Source organism: Silene latifolia, chromosome Y (assembly GCF_048544455.1).
Source record: "Silene latifolia isolate original U9 population chromosome Y, ASM4854445v1, whole genome shotgun sequence".
Taxonomy (NCBI): domain Eukaryota; kingdom Viridiplantae; phylum Streptophyta; class Magnoliopsida; order Caryophyllales; family Caryophyllaceae; genus Silene; species Silene latifolia.
In genome coordinates, this window is record NC_133538.1 from 120,495,647 (window position 1) to 120,513,738 (window position 18,092).

General features: G+C 40.8%; 2 protein-coding genes and 1 non-coding gene across 3 annotated transcripts; 1 reads left to right on the forward strand and 2 right to left on the reverse strand.

The window, feature by feature from the left end:
* Positions 1 to 2,576: 2,576 nt before the first annotated feature.
* Positions 2,577 to 5,384, reverse strand: LOC141628812 (uncharacterized). The gene is made up of 3 exons (XM_074441910.1): positions 4,544 to 5,384; positions 3,529 to 4,240; positions 2,577 to 3,192 (listed from the first exon to the last, which is right to left on the reverse strand). The coding sequence occupies exons 1-3, from the start codon at positions 5,382 to 5,384 to the stop codon at positions 2,577 to 2,579; spliced, it is 2,169 nt and encodes a 722-aa protein (XP_074298011.1).
* A 39-nt stretch (positions 5,385 to 5,423) lies between these two features.
* On the reverse strand, positions 5,424 to 6,527 carry LOC141628813 (uncharacterized). Its single transcript, XM_074441911.1, has one exon. The coding sequence runs from the start codon at positions 6,525 to 6,527 to the stop codon at positions 5,424 to 5,426; it is 1,104 nt and encodes a 367-aa protein (XP_074298012.1).
* A 9,842-nt stretch (positions 6,528 to 16,369) lies between these two features.
* LOC141635514 (small nucleolar RNA R71) lies at positions 16,370 to 16,476 on the forward strand. The gene has a single exon (XR_012540197.1). It is a non-coding gene; the product is annotated as a small nucleolar RNA R71 (small nucleolar RNA).
* The last annotated feature ends 1,616 nt before the right edge of the window (positions 16,477 to 18,092 follow it).

The following is an 18,092-nucleotide window of genomic DNA, read 5'->3' on the forward strand; positions in this document are numbered from 1 at the left end:
AAGAGTCAGCTAAAGCAGTCGATCGACCGGGTCCTATGGTCGATCGACCAACCCACGGGTTCCAGTAGCTACTGTTCAGCATAGACCAGTCGATCGACCGGTCCCAGCAGTCGATCGACCAAGACGCTATCTCAGACGTGAATTAGAAGATCGAGAATTAGCAAGCCCATGATATATTAGGTTTAGAAATAATAGCTGCGTACTTTTCCTTTATAACGCAGCTTGAGTTTTGAGAATAAACATTCAGTTTTCAATCCAATTTTTATTCAAGTTTAGCATACAGTTCTTTACGAAATAATTAGGGTTCGGAATATTATTTCGCATTGGATTTTCGTTTATGCTATTAATCTTTCCGTTACAATTCCTCTGCAATTTCGGTATTCCCCTACTCTTATTTCAGTTCATCTTTATTGTGTTGATAGTATAGGAATTGATAGTTAGTTTCCCAAAGCCATAATTATCGTTTTATGCTAATCTTTTATTCCGTTAATTCAAGCATGAAATCAGTAGTTTTAATTCCTAATATTATTGTTGTTTCCACTATAGTCATGAGTAGCTAAATTATTCGTGCTAGGATGTAGGGGATCTGTAGGATTAGGCGGCATTAGAATAGTGGCCTGAAATCGCGTGTCGGGCCGATCGATCGCCATACTTGGTCGATCGACTGACCACGTGAGGTGTTACCTTCGTTTTAATTGTTTTAATTTCTATATTTGACGAATCGAGTGCACGCGACTAGTTGAATGTTTGGGATATGACTAACCCATTAGATCGAAAGATAGGGAAGGTTGATTGACCACTAATTAAAATGACTAAACTATGCTGAGATCGAAAGATAGGTAAAGTTTAGGTTTTTAGTCACTTTTCAGGACGAAAGTCAGTATTAGTGATATTAGGGACTTGTAGCGAGATCGAAAGATGCTACTTGTTAAGAGTGGACCGAGAGGACCTCTTGTTTTCCCGCCTCGTGTGTTTGATTTAGACCTACTTAGTATGCTGCCGCCGAAACTATAGTGAACCGACCATCCTAGTACCCCTTCTTTTATCTGTTTTATCCGTCTATTTAGTTTATTGCCTTTAGCTATAGACCAAATCAATTCAACCCCCACATTCGTTACCTTAGACTAGAATTAGACAATTATTAATTACATTCGCCTCCTTGTGGTTCGACCCTATTACCACTAGCCTAGGTTAGTTTTAATAGGAAATATAAATTTTATTTTTGGTACTCACAACGATGGGTATCATATAGGAAAATTAAACTTTAGATCAATAATGAGATATTAAAGTGGGTGTAATAATTTATAATGACATCTCATTTAAGAACATTTTACATGTACGATAACTTTCTTCTTATGCTGTGTGGTCTATTGAATGCGTATAATTTTTGATGATAGTGTTCAATTTATACATTGGGTTGATTGTGATAGATGAACCATCTCAACCAAAACCTTAAGGTGATGGTTGAGGCCCAAATATTATAAATATTCCTATTACGCTCCCTCACTCAAATGCCCATTGGGCTTGAAGAGTGGTTAGTTGTGCACCGGCTCCCCCGTACCGTGTGCTGGGTTTCCACTTCGATTTTTTGAGGTGTTTTGAGGTTGCCAGGATTCGAACCCGTGACCTACGGTCACACTGGCTCTGATACCATGATAGATGAACCATCTCAACCAAAACCTTAAGGTGATGGTTGAGGCCCAACTATTATAAATATTCCTATTAGATTGATTATGTGTAATTCCATGTCATGTTCTTGATTGGCATGGCACACACCTGACACAAGTACGAGCGTATGACTCTGAATGTTGAGAATCAAGAAGTAAACATAATTGACGATAAACTTGTGTTACTGTGTATAACATTGGTGACATGTAAAAATTCTGAATTTCAGTTATTAACAGAAGGAGAATCGACGGAAAATGAGGCAAATGATGCCGAGGTAGACGCCATGGATGAATAGAAATCAAATGAGACGAAGAAAGAGCTTAAGAAGCCAGACAAGATTCTCCCATGGCTGTCTAAGGTGTAATAACATGGACACTAAATTTTGATACAACTACAATTTTAGCCAGCTGAAACACATTTGTCGGAGGGCAAAGATACTGCACTGCGGGTGGGACTATAAGGACGGTTTTTGTAATAGAGAGATGAAATTATGAACTAATGTTGTAAATGATCTTTGATTTATCATTGGTTACCATTTAGGTGTTCTATGGTCTTTCGCCTTATTTATAAGCTATGTAACAAGCATATCACATGCTTAGGAATCTGCTTCCTTCGTAATTTGCCTACTATACCGATTGTTAATGCATCAATTTGGGTGTTTGAAATGGCATGATTTTTTCCCCGTCAAAACAGTTGGTTTCTCCTGACTTACTTCTGCTTAGAATTCTACCAAATTGGGGCACCGCGCCCGGTAGGGCGCGATGCAACAACTAGTTTGTCTTAAAATTTGATTTAGACAAGTCAAATTTTAAATGGAAATTTGACTTTTATTCGGTTTTAACTTGTTACCAAAATTTTGAAATAATCATTATTTTTTTTTTTGAAACCCAACTGGGTAATATTATACCCTAATCAAGAAACCGATTCACTGCCTCAGGCAACGTACCAATCCAAACAGAGTTGCCTACTACACTCGGTAAGACATACGCAAGAGCATGTGCTACCTTATTATTCTTTCTACTTGTGTACGACCAACTAATAGAAGAAAACGAAGAACATAAAGTATGAATATCATCTAAAACTAAAAAGAAAGGGCTTCGTCCCGTCTTGTGCGCCTTGAGGGCTTCAATCAGCTGCGAACAGTCACTTTCCACCACCAAATTTTCGTGTCCCGCCTTCACCGCTTCCTCTATTCCATCGAGCAAAGCTACCTCCTCTGCCACCCTTGGTTCCCACACCTCCTTCCTGTGCCTTGCCAAGCCCCATAACACCCTCCCCATCTCGTCCCTACACACCGCTCCAACACCCACTCCAATGCCTTCCTTCACCCCCGCATCAACATTTAGTTTAACCCATCCTGGACTTGGAGCACGCCATCCGTCATCCACCCCTTGCCCTTGCCTATTATCTCCCTCCTCAACCTCCTTTTTTCTTTCCTCATACCCACTGTTAATTTCCTCCACAATATCCCTTACCCTTTTAATCACCCTCTCCACCTCGACACCCCCTCCTTCAAAAACCACCCTATTGCGGGCTTCCCATAAAGCCTAGCAAGCCACCATCATCCTCTCATAATCCGCCTCTTCCATTTCCCTCCACCACCCTTCCACCCATTCCCTTACCTCGCCATGCTGCCCCACGCCCCGACCATCATCTTCCAGCTCCACGTTAAGCCATTCCCAAACCTTTTCAGCGACCATACAATCCCAAAACAAGTGTATACAAGACTCGACTCGAGTTGACAACGACACAACGGACACATAACATCATCACTATTGACTCGAATTAACACATTTGCCTTTGTTGCTAACGTATTGTTGCACAATTGCCAAAAGAAGAGTTTAATCCGAGGCCACATACCGCGTCTTCCACAATTTTTTCCAAATCCATTTCTCGCGAGCCCAGTTCGACGTTTCCTCTAAACTCAAATCGATTCCATCTAACAACCTGTATGCGGATTTCACACTATAATTTCCATCACGTTCGCAGCTCCAGTACCAACTATAAGCTTGAGTCGTGTTGCTTAACCTGATATTGCGAACCCGCTCCTGCTCAAAGGACATCAATACCGTGTTTAGCTGCTTCTCGTTCCAGGCCCGTCCATCATCCGTCATCAACTCAGCCACTCTCATCATCGCATTACCTCCCACACACGGTGACACCACCTTTCCCGTCTGTGTGGCTGGGATCCATGCATCACGCAAAACAAAAGTGTCACGCCCCTCACCTATTCGTCTCCTCAGCCCCTTCAAAAGCACTTCCCTCGCCCCTATTATCCCATGCCAAGTATAACTGGGGTTGCCACCAAACTCCGCGTCCAAAAAAGATTTCCCATGATAGTATTTGCTCTGCATCAACCGTGCCCATAGACAATTTTGTGACGTAAGTAACCTCCATGCTGGTTTCCCTAGGAGAGCTTGGTTCATCTTAAAGAAGTCTCTGAACCCTAACCCACCCATATCCTTTGGTCTGCATAGCCGTTTCCAGGCCACCCAAGAAATTCTCCTATTACCTTCCTCACAGCCCCACCAAAATCGAGACACTATCGACCGTGGCTCGTCACAAATATTCGCTGGAAGTTTGAAAATACTCATAACGTAGGTAGGAAGATAATTGGCAACTGCCTTTATCAGAACCTCCCTACCAGCCCTAGATAATGTCTTCCCTCGCCATCCTTACAACCTTTTATTGAGCTTGTCTCTAATAATGTTCGAAATTGGTTTTTTGGATCGACCCACAACCGTAGGTAGACCCAAATATCTCTCCTGTTCTTCGACTATCTTCACTCCCAAGCAACCCGCGATACTATTCCTGCTCCCCTCCTTCACACTTCGACTAAATGAGACCGTCATTTTCTCCAAGTTTACCGACTGACCTGATGCTTCCTCATATCTTCGAAGAATCGTGCACACCCTCTCTGCTTCTTCTTCACTAGCATTTGGAGCGATACGAATACCATGGAGTGAGTTACTCATCACTGCTCGCCTCATTTGATTAGACAGTACCTCGGCACAAAGGATAAAAAGATAAGGTGAGAGCGGGTCACCTTGTCGTAGACCCCTTTCCGGCCGAAACACTTCCTTGGCATTTCCATTGATCAGAACGGCAGACAATACAGAAGAAACGCACATCATCACTCTATCCACCCATCCCCTGTCAAACCCCATACCTCGTAACACCGCCTCCAGAAAATCCCATTCCACTCTGTCATATGCTTTGGCCATGTCAAGCTTAATTGCCATGAAGCCCTCCCCATGTCTTAAATTTTTCATATGATGAAATAATTCAAAAGCAATTAAGACATTATCCGAAATAAGGCGACCCGCAGTAAATGCGCTTTGATTCTCAGACACAATATCATTAAGAAAGGGTTTTAACCGGTTTGCTAGCACTTTTGAGACCAGTTTGTAAACCACATTGCATAGACTAATTGGACGGAAGTCCCGAATTTTGTCCGGAGCCTTTTTCTTTGGAATAAGAACGATATGTGTGTGATTCATACCTGCCGGCATTTGGTCACCACAAAGTACCCCCAAAACCGTGCTTATCACCATCGGGCCCACAATATGCCAATACGTCTGATAAAACAATCCATTCATTCTGTCTGGCCCCGGAGCTTTGAGAGGGTGAATTTGATTGAGGGCATCAGTGACTTCCTCCTCCCTGTAATCGCTCCCCAGAATAGCATTCATCCACCCGAGAACTCTCCCCTCCATGCCATCAAAGATGTCCCCAAAATCCCGTGCTGGTGACGCCTAAAAAAGGTTAGTGAAATATCTCGTTCCAACACGCGAAACCGCCTCTTCCTCCGTCCTCACTATGCCTTCGTCATCGACCAATTTTGAAATATAATTTTTCGCTTTCCGTTGACCAGATTGATGGTGAAAATAGCTCGTATTCCTGTCCCCATCTTTAAGCCATAGAGCACATGATCTTTGCCTCCAAAACTGCTCCTCATGTCTACATAACACCGCAATCTCGCTAACAATCTTCCGCCTTCGCCGCACCTCCTCTACCGACCTTCCCCCTTCATATAATCGAGCAAGTTGGTTCCTCTTTACCGAGATAGCCTTCACTATTTTCCCAATGCTAACCTTCTTCCACTTTTGCAGTTCACTGGCACATTCCCCAAGGGCTTCCATCAGGGCCTCTCCCCCACGGTCAAACCCTCTTTGCACCGCATTCTCACATCCATCTTCACCCACCCATATTTGTTCGAACCGGAATTTTCTCACCACCTCGCACGTGCCACCCCGCCTATCAAGAAGGAGCTTAATAGGGGAATGATCGGACCACTCTCGCCCCAAATAGATTAACCTAGTATACGGGAATTTCTCCTTCCACTCGCACGTTGCCATAGCTCGATCAAACTGACTCTGCCTATTTGCTTCCCCAGCTTGCCCATTGTCCCATGTAAAAGCATACCTCTCGAATTGGACATCTGACAAACCACACTCATCAACCGCCTCCCGAAAGTTATTCATTTGCCATTGAGCACGCATTCCTGCCTTCATTTCGTTCGCAAAAAGGACTTCATTGAAGTCCCCAAGATATACCCAAGGTAGCTCAGACTGCTGACTTAGTATTCGCAGCAATCTCCATGAAAGATGCCTATCCGTCACTGTTGGCCTTCCATAGAAAACGGTCACTCTCCAATCACCTCTCTCATCACGAACAAAGAAGTCCATATAATGGACTGATGAAGACAGGAACTCGCAATCAAGCTCCCTCCTCCACCAAAAAGCGAGACCACCAGACCTTCCTACGCTATCAACCTCTATCCCCATGTACCCATCAAACTTTGCACGGACGGTCTTCATCTCACGACCACTGAGTTTCGTCTCGCATAGAAACACCATGGCCGGGGCCTCGCTTCGTATTAAACATTCACTTATTGTTTTTGTAAGTTTGTGTATGTGGGTAGATACATTCATAACGTTACTTATACTCCCTCCCATCCACTCCAAAGATAACATGAACTCACTTTTTGTGAGAGAAAAAGTGGATCCATGTTACCTTTGGAGTGGATGGGAGAAAGTATAATATACTTACCAGAGTACCAGGCTATCACGTCACTTATTGTTTTTGTAATGTAAAACGATTAACGAACCAATAAAACGTGAATAATTCGCCAACACGGATCAATTATTAATAAAAAGACGTAGATATGTACATGAATACATACCTGTAAGAATTAGAAGAAGGGAGAATTTATGTTGTTTTTATTAATAATCGTTCTTCCAATTTATACAGCAAGTCTAATAGCATAAAAACAGTAACAAGATTATTTTGTTACCAAAAATGAATGCTAAGAATCAGTAACAAATAGCGAAGAATAAGGAGAGGATATTGTGCATAATATCAAGCACAATATCCGTCTAACACCCCCCCTCAAACTGGAGCATGGAGATCGAGAATGCCCAGTTTGCGGAGTAGATAATGCAATTGACGAACACCCAAAGGTTTGGTGAACATATCAGCGACTTGCTCATTGGTGGAGACATGAGACGGCGTGATGAGACCCTCAGTGATAGCATCCCTAGCAAAGTGACAATCAATTTCAATATGTTTTGATTGCTCATGAAATACGGGATTTTGAGCTAAATGAATTGATGATTGATTGTCACCATATAACAGCATAGGAGAGGAGAGTTCTACATCAAGACAACCAAGGAGACCTTTAAGCCATTTGAGTTCACATACAAGGGCCGCCATGGATCTATATTCAGCCTCGGTCGAGGACATTGTTGAGTTTATCGATCCGGTACTTAAGAGGGGGAGGGGTGAATTAAGTACCTTTTTTAAAATTAAAGCGAAATTAAAGCGAAAGGTTGTTCACGAATTTCCTTCTGAAACAATACACAGGCCAATTTAACAGTCTCGGTGACTGTTCAAAAAATCAGAGTTGTGCTGTATAGTTCGTTTGATTAAATACGTGAACCGAAAAGAAAAACAACTAAAATCAAGAGCAAACGAAATAAAAGAAAGCAAGAGACACACGATTTTTAACGTGGTTCGACCTACTCTCTAAAGGTCTACGTCCATCCTTTCTCTTATTAATATTTCCTTTATAACCAAACTCGATTAAAAAGAAAACCCCCACGATCAACCGCGATCGTGCGACTCGAGTACAACCCCGTACCCCAAAAACACTCTCTCACAAAAGAGAAAATTACAACACAAATTGTCTCCTTATATGGTTCAACAATTGGAACGATGGAGACAAAATATTCTTATGAGTATAACAACTTGTGTACTCAAGAACGATCTTATAAAACATGGCTTAAAAAATATTTTGCAAACTCAGAAGAGAAAACAAATACACGTTTAAAACCAGATTTGCAAAAAACGCTTTTCAAGAACATACACCACTAATCTTTGCTGAAACTTATTTTTTACTCTCAAGCTCACGTGTATGTCTGGGTTATTTTATCAACAAATGATTTGTCTACCTTATATAATTGTCAAAGGTTAACCAAATTAAATCTTTTAGTTAGACAACTAATCTTAAACCAAATCTTTGACCATGATATTTTTAGTTGCCTTATCAAACACAAACTCCTCAAAACATAAAGATATTTTTGAGCAAACTGAGGAAGATCCTACGAAATAATTTTCCAGCAAAAACAATTATTAGGAAAATATCTTATCTTGAAATTATTTTGTCCAAAATAATAAGCCATGATTTATTAGACCGAACAAAAGAGTAAGCACACATTGTATACTCTTACATATTTCTAGACACAATCCAAGACATGATCCAAGTACCGTCCGTTTTTTCTTCCGAGCAAATACGATCTACTTGTGGATCTGTCATACATACGTCTAGCACACACTATTAATTTAGAGGGATATATAAAAGTGAAGGACTTGTCATCATCAATAAAATAGGTGCAACAAATTACCCCTTTGATGATGGCAAGTCCCTAAAAAAGTTCAAACAAAAGTACCCCCTCAATATTGGAATACTCCTGCAAACATTCAAGAAAATCCAAGATAACAATAACAGTAGAAATAGGAAACAATACGATCAGTAAAATAACTAAATCAAAGTTCATTATAACGCAGTGAGAAAGATCGTCACAATCAAGGTCTAAATCCAGATAGCTACTAAGTACTAGAAGTCCTAAATTTTTGCCCCTCTTGACATCATCAAAAGGAGAGGGATGCTCAGAATAAGTCAATGGAATGACCACAGTCAAAGATACCAGGTAGCAGCTACAAGACACAGTCAAAAGACATCATCATAATAAGCAAGAACGACTGAATAAAGTAATCATTATACACAATAACATTAGAATTAAGCAGGCAAAAGATAGAGGGCAGGTCATGGTTGTTTAGGAAGAAGGGCTAAGAGCTGTTGAAGGAGGCCTGGAATGGAGAGTGTGACACCCCCATACTCCAAGTGCCTTACCAGGACCACTTAAGGTATGAGAACATCACCATCTCGGTTACCCGAGGCAATGATAACCAAATAACAATGAAGAAACATAATTTAAATAACATTATAGTTTAAAGTGATTACATAATCAAAACCAAAACTGTTAAACTGAAATACAAGGTTCTCAGACGGTCTACTGCTAAAACTATCAAAGCTATAAAACATCGTCTGACATAGCGGAAGACTTCTAACTGCCACGTGATGACTCATGCCAGCTATCCCATACGCTTCATATCAAACTCGCTCAATAATCGCTCACCATCCCCGAATGGATCACCACGCTTTTAAAACATTTAAACGGGTCGCATTTAATTACACAATCAAAGCCACACCGAAACAATCATACAAACAAACTCACACACAATCCCAGTCTCCATCGCCAATCACCTCATAACTGACTACACACTAAAGTGTGTAGCCCTGCCAGAGTACCCATTGCAACAGATACTCCTCGCCGCCAGTGGGGGACCGCAGCCGTTCCCATCTAAGCCCCGCTCATCTCTATCGAGCGATAAACCCATGTTCATTAATGTGCACAACCCTTCTGTGGCGGGTTCCACAGAAGGCGAATCAAGGGCGTGAAGCCACTCCCGCAAGTGACTCCACTCAGCCTGGGACGCACCTCGAAGAACACAGACAGATAAACAATAACCACAATACAACATCAACAACCGTCTGAATCAATCAACAATATCAAATCACAACCGTCTGAATCAATTAACAATATAAAATCACAACCGTCTGAATCAATCAACAATAACTAACTACAACACAATCACCACACACATCATGTAACTAATACTGAGTAGGGAAACCCTACCTGGAATGCAACCACTACAGACGGTCTAGCAGCTAATCAAAATTGTTCTTCAATACAATCACCTCCTATCAAACATACAATCATACAATCAACATCTAATAAACACAATACTCCCAAAACCCCCAAATTACCCAATTAGGGTTACAACTAAAATCAATAAAACAATATAAAAATTGTACTAGGACCTTACCCACAATATGACGGTCTCAACAGCTAAAGAACACAACGATCCGATGACTCTAGCCCTTAGGATTTGCCAACAACGCGACGAGAGAGAACTACGTAACTTCTTTTTATTTTGAAAGGTGATACCGTCGTAGAGTATCAAAGATAATATTTATAGTCCAAACAACTACTATCGATAGTGGCAGTCAGGGTCGAACCACAGAGAGGCGATGCAATTATTAGTTGTCTAATTTTAGTCTTAAAGTAACAAAAGTGTGGGGGATTGTTTTGGATTGTTCTATAACTAAAGTAGATAAATGAATGATAAAAGACTGGATGAAATCAAATATTAAAAGGGTACTAAGATGGTCGGTTCACTCTAGTTTCGCCGGCAGTATACTAGGTAAGTCTGAGATAATCACGTGAGACGGGAAAATAAGAAGTCCTCTTGGTCCATTCTTAACAGGTAGCATCTTTCGATCTAGCTATAGGTCCCTGATATCACTAATACTAACTTTCGTTCTGAAAAGTGATTTAAAGGTCTAAATTAACTTATCTCTCGATCTTATTAATTTAGTCGTCTTAATTAGGTAGTCTATTTCCCTCCCCTATCTTTCGATCTTATCGGGTCGGTCAATTCCTAAACATACAACTAGTCGCGTGCACTCGATTCGTCAAAAATAGCAATTAAATTAATTAAAACGAAACTAATTCTCACGTGGCCGGTCGATCGACCAGGGTAGGCGGTCGATCGACCATGGCGCGACTCAGGTCTACCAATTCTAATGCCGCCTACACTACAGATTCCCTACATCCTAGGACAAGGGGTTTAGCTACTCATACTGGAAATAATAACAACAATAAAATTAACTAATAAGGTAAATGAATTCATGATTAAAATAACTAAATAAACAATTAACATGAAACAATAATTTGGCTTTGGGAAAACTACTCTAGCAATTTCTAGTCTATGAACGAACAAAGTAAACTGAAATAGGGAACCAAAATTACCAGTATAAAGCAGGAAAAAGAATCCGAAAGTACGAACGGAAAATAGATTGTATTGAATGAATGTGAATACTAATGCCAAACTCAATTTCGAACCCTAATTATTCGATCCCTAAAAACTGATGATAAAGGACTTGATGATATTCTGAAAACATCGGGTTACGTTATATAGGAATATAACGTAACACTTATTCCTAAAACCTAATTACAATGGGCTTTGAAATTCTCGAAATTTGCGTCAGATTCACGGTTCGGTCGATCGACCATACAGCTCAGTCGATCGACCAAGGCTCGCTGTACAGTAGCTTCTGATCTTCGTGCTCTGGTCGATCGACCATGGACACCGGTCTATCGACTGCTTTATTAGGTAGTTTCTCCAAAAGCTTCGTAAATTCGTCTTTCGGGCCTCGATACGCGCACCAATCTCGCATCCCAAGTAAATACTTCTTGTCAAATGCAACATTAGGTACTTGGTGACGAATTCGGCTCGATTTCCGCTGAATTCTTCACATTTCCACAATATTATACAAAAACACAAAAGTAGACGGAACTAGGGAAAATAGTAGCTTAAACTACACAAATGAGCTCTGAAATGCGTGTAAAATAGGATGTAAAACAACATATTTAGGACACGCATCAAACTTCCCCAAACCAAACCCTTGCTTATCCCCAAGCAAGAACTAGACTCGATCCTAAAACCTAATGGAACGATTTCAATCTCAGAGCGAAATGCAACTTGTAAAGCCTAAACCAACTTAATGCAACAACTAACAATCAATTAGTAATATGAATCATGCACACGATTTATGTAGTCGTCAAAAACTGTTGAACCGTAAACTATAGAGACTTATCATTATGGACTCTCACGGGTCGCTCATATCACACATAAGCGCAGGTGAATATATGTAAAGATAGAAAGAAGTAATTTTGTACAGACTCTCACCTAACTACGACCTATAAGAACATGCCTGCAATCTAATATGAAAATAATCTCTACAACCGTACATATGCATTCCAACCAAACAAATGACCATGACACATGCCGAGGTAAATATGGATATGTGAGGCTATGGGCAGGAAGGGGCTAAGATAAATTTGGATAAAAACAGAGTTAAAAGCCAAGCTAGTAACTAAGGGAACCAAATTAATAAACCATTCCAACTTCTTGCTCAAGATTTCAATCGAAACGGTGCTAATAGTAAGCACAAATCACACAATCTCCATAATTAGTCAACTCCTATAAGATACAAATACAGTAGGGGAGCAAAAATCGCCATTTAATAAAGACTTTGAATTATGCGATTTTGATTCTTTTCTTTTCTCGGGCTTCAGTCGATCGACCAATGAGTCCAGTCGACCGACCATAGATCGAACTTGTTTTTCCCTTTTTCTTTTTTTTTTTTTTCAATTCTATTTTTTTCTTTCTTTCCTTCCTTCCTTTTTCATCTTCCCAACATCATCTCAAAATGAGCATTAGCTACCAAAAACAAAGTAACAATCCCAAGAACATAAACTACTAGCTTGACAAGGGCAGGCTAAGTGTAGGATGTAGTTAACGGGACAAAAAAAAAGCTATTTTTGGCAGTGTGGAGCTTATGGAAAAAATGAATAAAGGGGTGACCTCTTACACATGTGTCAACTAGCCACGAACTCGAATGCGTACAGGTATTAAGCAGATAAAGTTCATATTTATGCATATTAATGTAACATGCCTCATAAGGAGTAACTACTCACATTTCTAGATAAACCGGTCATGGACGACACCAGTTATAGGCTCTAAATCTCAGAAAATGATGTATTTTGCCAAAAATCTAAGTCAAGTTTAAAGTTTAGCAAGAAATTTAACGAAAACTCGTAGACTATGCATATATGATTTTACTAATAACATGTCAATTAAGCACGGCTCAGCCATAAACAGATGAAAATGAAATGTCATCATTGAAATACTACCGTTCCGACTCGACCTATATGCTAAAATAAACGTGCAATTTTTTGAATTTTTGAAAAATTTCAATTTTTTTGAATTTCGTATATATAAGAGAAATAAAATAAACAATGCAAACTGAAATGCAATAAACGTGAAACAGAAATGCAATAAAAACATGTGAATGCAATGCAAAACCCTTCCCCAAACCAAATCACACAATGTCCTCATTGCGCAAAATCAAGTAATGAAATAAAAGGGAAACGGGATTCTGCGACAAATAATAACTAAAATTGACATAAAAGAAACTCGAAAACTCACAAGACTTTAAGCGCAGCAAAAGGAAACCTCCCCAAACCAGCGTGAGCTAGGAGGTTTCAGTAGCCAGCAGTGCTACCATAAGTACCTGAAAAGAAACAAAATACCGCGCGTAATTCCGATAAAACAATTTATTAAACACAAAATTAGGTGCAAATCGAGAAAACGGAAGAAAACAGAAATAAATCGGAGAATAAAGTGGAGAAAAGACTCCCTCAACTCCGCAAATCGACCAAACACAGCAGGGGAATGGTCGAGAACAGGTATAGCAGCGGGAGTGGTCGATCGACCATAGCAGGCAGTCGACCGACCAAAGTGAACAGGAACGGAAGCTCCTGGTGTCGCGGCTCAGTCGATCGACCATAGGAGGCAGTCGATCGACCGGAAAACCTGCTGTAAGTTTTGATTTTCTTCGAATTAGCTCAATAAATTGAGCTAATAAGGTTTATGAACCTGCAAATACACATAATAACGCGCCTAAAATTGCGCAAAACCCAAATGTAAAGACTAAAGTATTTAAATCCCAAGCAAACTAATTAAAGCGAAGTCTCGCGCACACAAAAGCAATAAAAAGTCTAACAAAAGAAAAAAAATGAATGTTTGTGCAAAAAAAGTCTTGACCAACTAATAATTGATCAAGAATGGCCCCGGAATGGCCCACTTGCTCGGCTTCTGGCTACAAGAGGTAGCCTCCACAGTGCTCATCTCCTCAGCAGCACTCCTAGCAACTCCAACATCCGTCGAATTCAACAGATCGACATCTTAAACACCCTCCCAATCAATGACCTCGTCGGGCTCGTCAAAATCCAAATTGGACTCCTTCACCTTAACTGGCTCCTCATCAGGCTCCTCATCAGTGCCATAGCTAAGACATCCTAGACCGCCTCTTTGAACAATTGGCTCCTTCACAGCTGGAGCAACATGCGGCTCTTCCTTCCCCAAACCATTTCCTACAATATCTAAAACAGAAGAATATTCCTCCAATTTGCTCCCAATCTGAGGCGGAGGTGTTACAACAGGAGTAGGCATAGGGGCAGGCATATCAGAAAGCACAAAATAAGATTTCTTCTCAGAAATCGTATTACAGGTGACTGGCCACATAGGATCTTTCTTCTTAGTGGGCTGGGCAAAAACAATGGACTGTTTCCCTACTTTAAAGGTCAATGTCCCTGAGCCAACATCTATAACTGCACCAGCAGTGTGCAGAAATGGTCTACCCAAAATGATAGGAATGTGAGCATCCTCGGGTATATCTAGTACAACGAAGTCAACTGGGAAAAAGAACTTTCCTATTTGCACGGGAATGTCCTCTAAGACTCCTATAGGCTGGACCGCAGAACGATCAGCCATCTGTGTCATGTTAGTAACTGCAAACCTAGTCAAATTCAATTTCTTAGCTAGACTCAAAGGCATAACACTAATGCTAGCTCCTTGATCACAAAATGCCTTCTTAATTGAGAAGGTACCAATATTACAAGGAACAGAAAAGCTACCGGGGTCTGCTAGCTTATGAGGTGCAGTGTGAGTCCAATAAGAACATGACTCCTCAGTTAGTGCGACAGATTGCATAGTATCAAGTGACTTCTTTTTAGACAAAAGCTGCTTCATAAATTTCGTGTAAGCAGGCACTTGATTAACTAATTCAAGGAAAGGAACTTGCACATTTAAACTACGAATAACATTTTCAAATTTGTTAAATGATACCTGTTCCTTTGTCGGCACTAATCTCTCTGGATAAGGGGCTGTAAGAAGCAACTTAGCCCTCTCCTCTAGGTCTCTCATATTGGCATCAGTGGACTTAGGCTGAAAATCCACTACCTTCTCCTTGTTGAAGCTCGAACCTTTTTCAGACCATCTCAAGAATGAGCCATTAATCGTCATTGGGTCATACTTTGGAACCGGAACAGACCCATCGGCATTTGGGTCTTGCCTCAATAATTTCGGAGTCGTCTTACCCCGAAATAAGTGGTCCCTCAAGTTATCTGGCATTGGAGGACGAAAAGGTTCAACATCAGCGGCGTTTTGATCGATCGACCATGTATGTCGGGCGATCGACCGGCTTCTACAGACCGTGAGTCTTGTGTTATTTCGCGGACTGGTCGATCGACCGGGTATGTCAGTCGATCGACTGATATACCTGCTGATCGTCTTTTTCTTGCTACTGTTCGTTACTGCCTTCTACTTACTTGGTTCCGCCTCATATTTTCCAGTAGCGTCCTCGACCATAGTGGGACCATCAAGGGCAGACCCACTCCTCAAAGTGATAGCATTTAGGGTCTCTTTTTTATCCGGCTGCGACGGTAATTGCCCCAGAGCTCGAGTTGCACTTTTGCTTGCCAGTTGAGCAATTTGACTCTCCAACATTTTTTTAAAAGTCTCTCTAGCTTGAGACTCCTTTTGCAGCAAACTTGACAGATTTTGAACCATGTTTTTCAACTCAGAAATGTCAGAACTTTGAAATTGCTGCTGCTGAGGCACATAGGGAGGCTTTTGAAACTGCTGTTGCTTATGAGGGGGCACATAACTTTGCTGATGCTGCTGCTGCTGTGGACCTGGATTAAGGACATTTTGGTTAGACCACCTCAAATTGGGGTGGACATTAGAGGAATCGGGATATGTACCAGTCTGTCTATAATGTTGAAAGGCAGCACATACTTCATTCGAACTAGGACAAAAATCCGAAACATGCCCCTCAGCTTCACATCTTTTGCATGTAAAGGGACCGTCTGAAACAACATTAACTTGGTAAATACCTCCCTTATGAGATCCTCTTCCAAGCTCATACTTATCAAATCTCGCCATAAGAGCCTCTAATACAGCTACAGAAGGGGATTCGGCAGCTCTCCTTTGATTTCCCCTGGAATTTTCATGCTCAGCTTTATGGGTGGCCATATCATCAATGATTTTCCACCCCTTAGTTTCTCCAACATTCTCCTGGAATATGCCATTAGCTGCAGCATCCAGGATAGCCCTCTGATCGTCATAAAGCCCATTATAAAACTGATTGCATAGGCTCCATTGCTCGAACCCATGATGCGGAATAGTTCGCACCAGCTTCTTGAAACGGACCCATGCCTCATGAAAATTCTCATCAGGATCCTGTTTAAAGCTCGTGATCTGAGCTCTAATGGCATTGGTTTTCGAGGCAGAGAAATATTTCTTATAGAATACTAGGGCCGAATTCCAATCGTGATCCCGTTAGCGCTCGATCCGGATCTCGGTACCATTCCCTTGCGGCATCACGAAGCGAGAATATGAACATCGTCTCCTTCACCTGGTCCCGGGTCACACTGCTGGTGGGGGTATGGAGCAGCTGTAGTCAATAAATGTCTCCATATGTTTAGCTGCATCTTCATTTGCAGCTCCCCCAAATTGGTTTCTCTCAACCAAGTTAATATAAGACGGTTTCGGTTCGAACTTTCTGTCCGTCCCTGGTAATGCGAATCCCTTATAGAGATTCTCAGCTGATGGCTCGGAGTGACTGGTATACTTGCTTCTTCAGCCATGTCTGGAGATGTGACAGTCTCAGCTGAGGAAGTAGAAACAGGTGACGAAGGTGGATCCTCCTCAAACAGCTCGTTCTCGTAGTAACTAGACAGAGTACTCAGCTCTTCCTCTGTCGGCAATACTCTAGATGATCGTCTCAACTCGCGTAAAGTCCTTTCGATCTCAGGATCCAATGGTCTCGGTACACCACCCTGTGACCGGCGCATAAGAGAAAACTACAAGTAGAATATGAGAATAGTTTAAGGAACAAATGTCCCCTAAACTAAGAAAAAGACTAAAATAAAAACAACTAAAAATTAAACAATTGCCTCCTCGGCAACGGCGCCAAAATTTGATACCGTCGTAGAGTACCAAAGATAATATTTATAGTCGAAACTACTACTATAGATAGTGGCAGTCAGGGTCGAACCACAGAGAGGCGATGCAATTATTAGTTGTCTAATTTTAGTCTTAAAGTAACAAAAGTGTAGGGGTTTGTTTTGGATTGTTCTATAACTAAAGTAGATAAATGAATGATAAAAGAACTAGATGAAATCAAATATTAAAAGGGTACTAAGATGGTCGGTTCACTTTAGTTTCGGCGGCAGTATACTAGGTAAGTCTGAGATAATCACGTGAGACGGGAAAATAAGAAGTCCTCTCGGTCCATTCTTAACAGGTAGCATCTTTCGATCTAGCTAAAGGTCCCTGATATCACTAATACTAACTTTCGTCCTGAAAAGTGATTTAAATGTCTAAATTAACTTATCTCTCGATCTTATTAATTTAGTCGTCTTAATTAGGTAGTCTATTTTCCTCCCCTATCTTTCGATCTTATCGGGTCGGTCAAGTCCTAAACATACAACTAGTCGAGAGCACTCGATTCGTCAAAAATAGCAATTAAATTAATTAAAATGAAACTAATTCTCACGTGGCCGGTCGATCGACCATGGCGCGACTCAGGTCTACCATTTCTAATGCCGCTTACACTACAGATTCCCTACATCCTAGCACAAGGGGTTTAGCTACTCATACTGGAAATAATAACAACAATAAAATTAACTAATAAAGTAAACGAATTCATGATTAAAATAACTAAATAAACAATTAACATGAAACGATAATTTGGTTTTGGAAAAACTACTCTAGCAATTTCTAGTCTATGAACGAACAAAGTAAACTGAAATAGGGAACCAAAATTACCAGTAGAAAGCAGGAAAAAGAATCCGAAAGTACGAACGGAAAATAAATTGTATTGAATG

What these genes read in the sequence shown, in the direction of transcription:
- LOC141628812 (XM_074441910.1), bottom strand. Translation starts at nt 5,384, where the DNA reads ATGGAGGGGAGAGTTCTCGGGTGGATGAATGCTATTCTGGGGAGCGAT. An exon ending in AAGATATGAGGAAGCATCAG is followed by an intron (nt 4,241 to 4,543) that starts GTCAGTCGGTAA and finishes TCAAACTTCCAG; the next exon opens with CGAATATTTGTGACGAGCCA. An exon ending in AAAAAATTGTGGAAGACGCG is followed by an intron (nt 3,193 to 3,528) that starts GTATGTGGCCTC and finishes AGCCCGCAATAG; the next exon opens with GGTGGTTTTTGAAGGAGGGG.
- LOC141628813 (XM_074441911.1), bottom strand. Translation starts at nt 6,527, where the DNA reads ATGGTGTTTCTATGCGAGACGAAACTCAGTGGTCGTGAGATGAAGACC.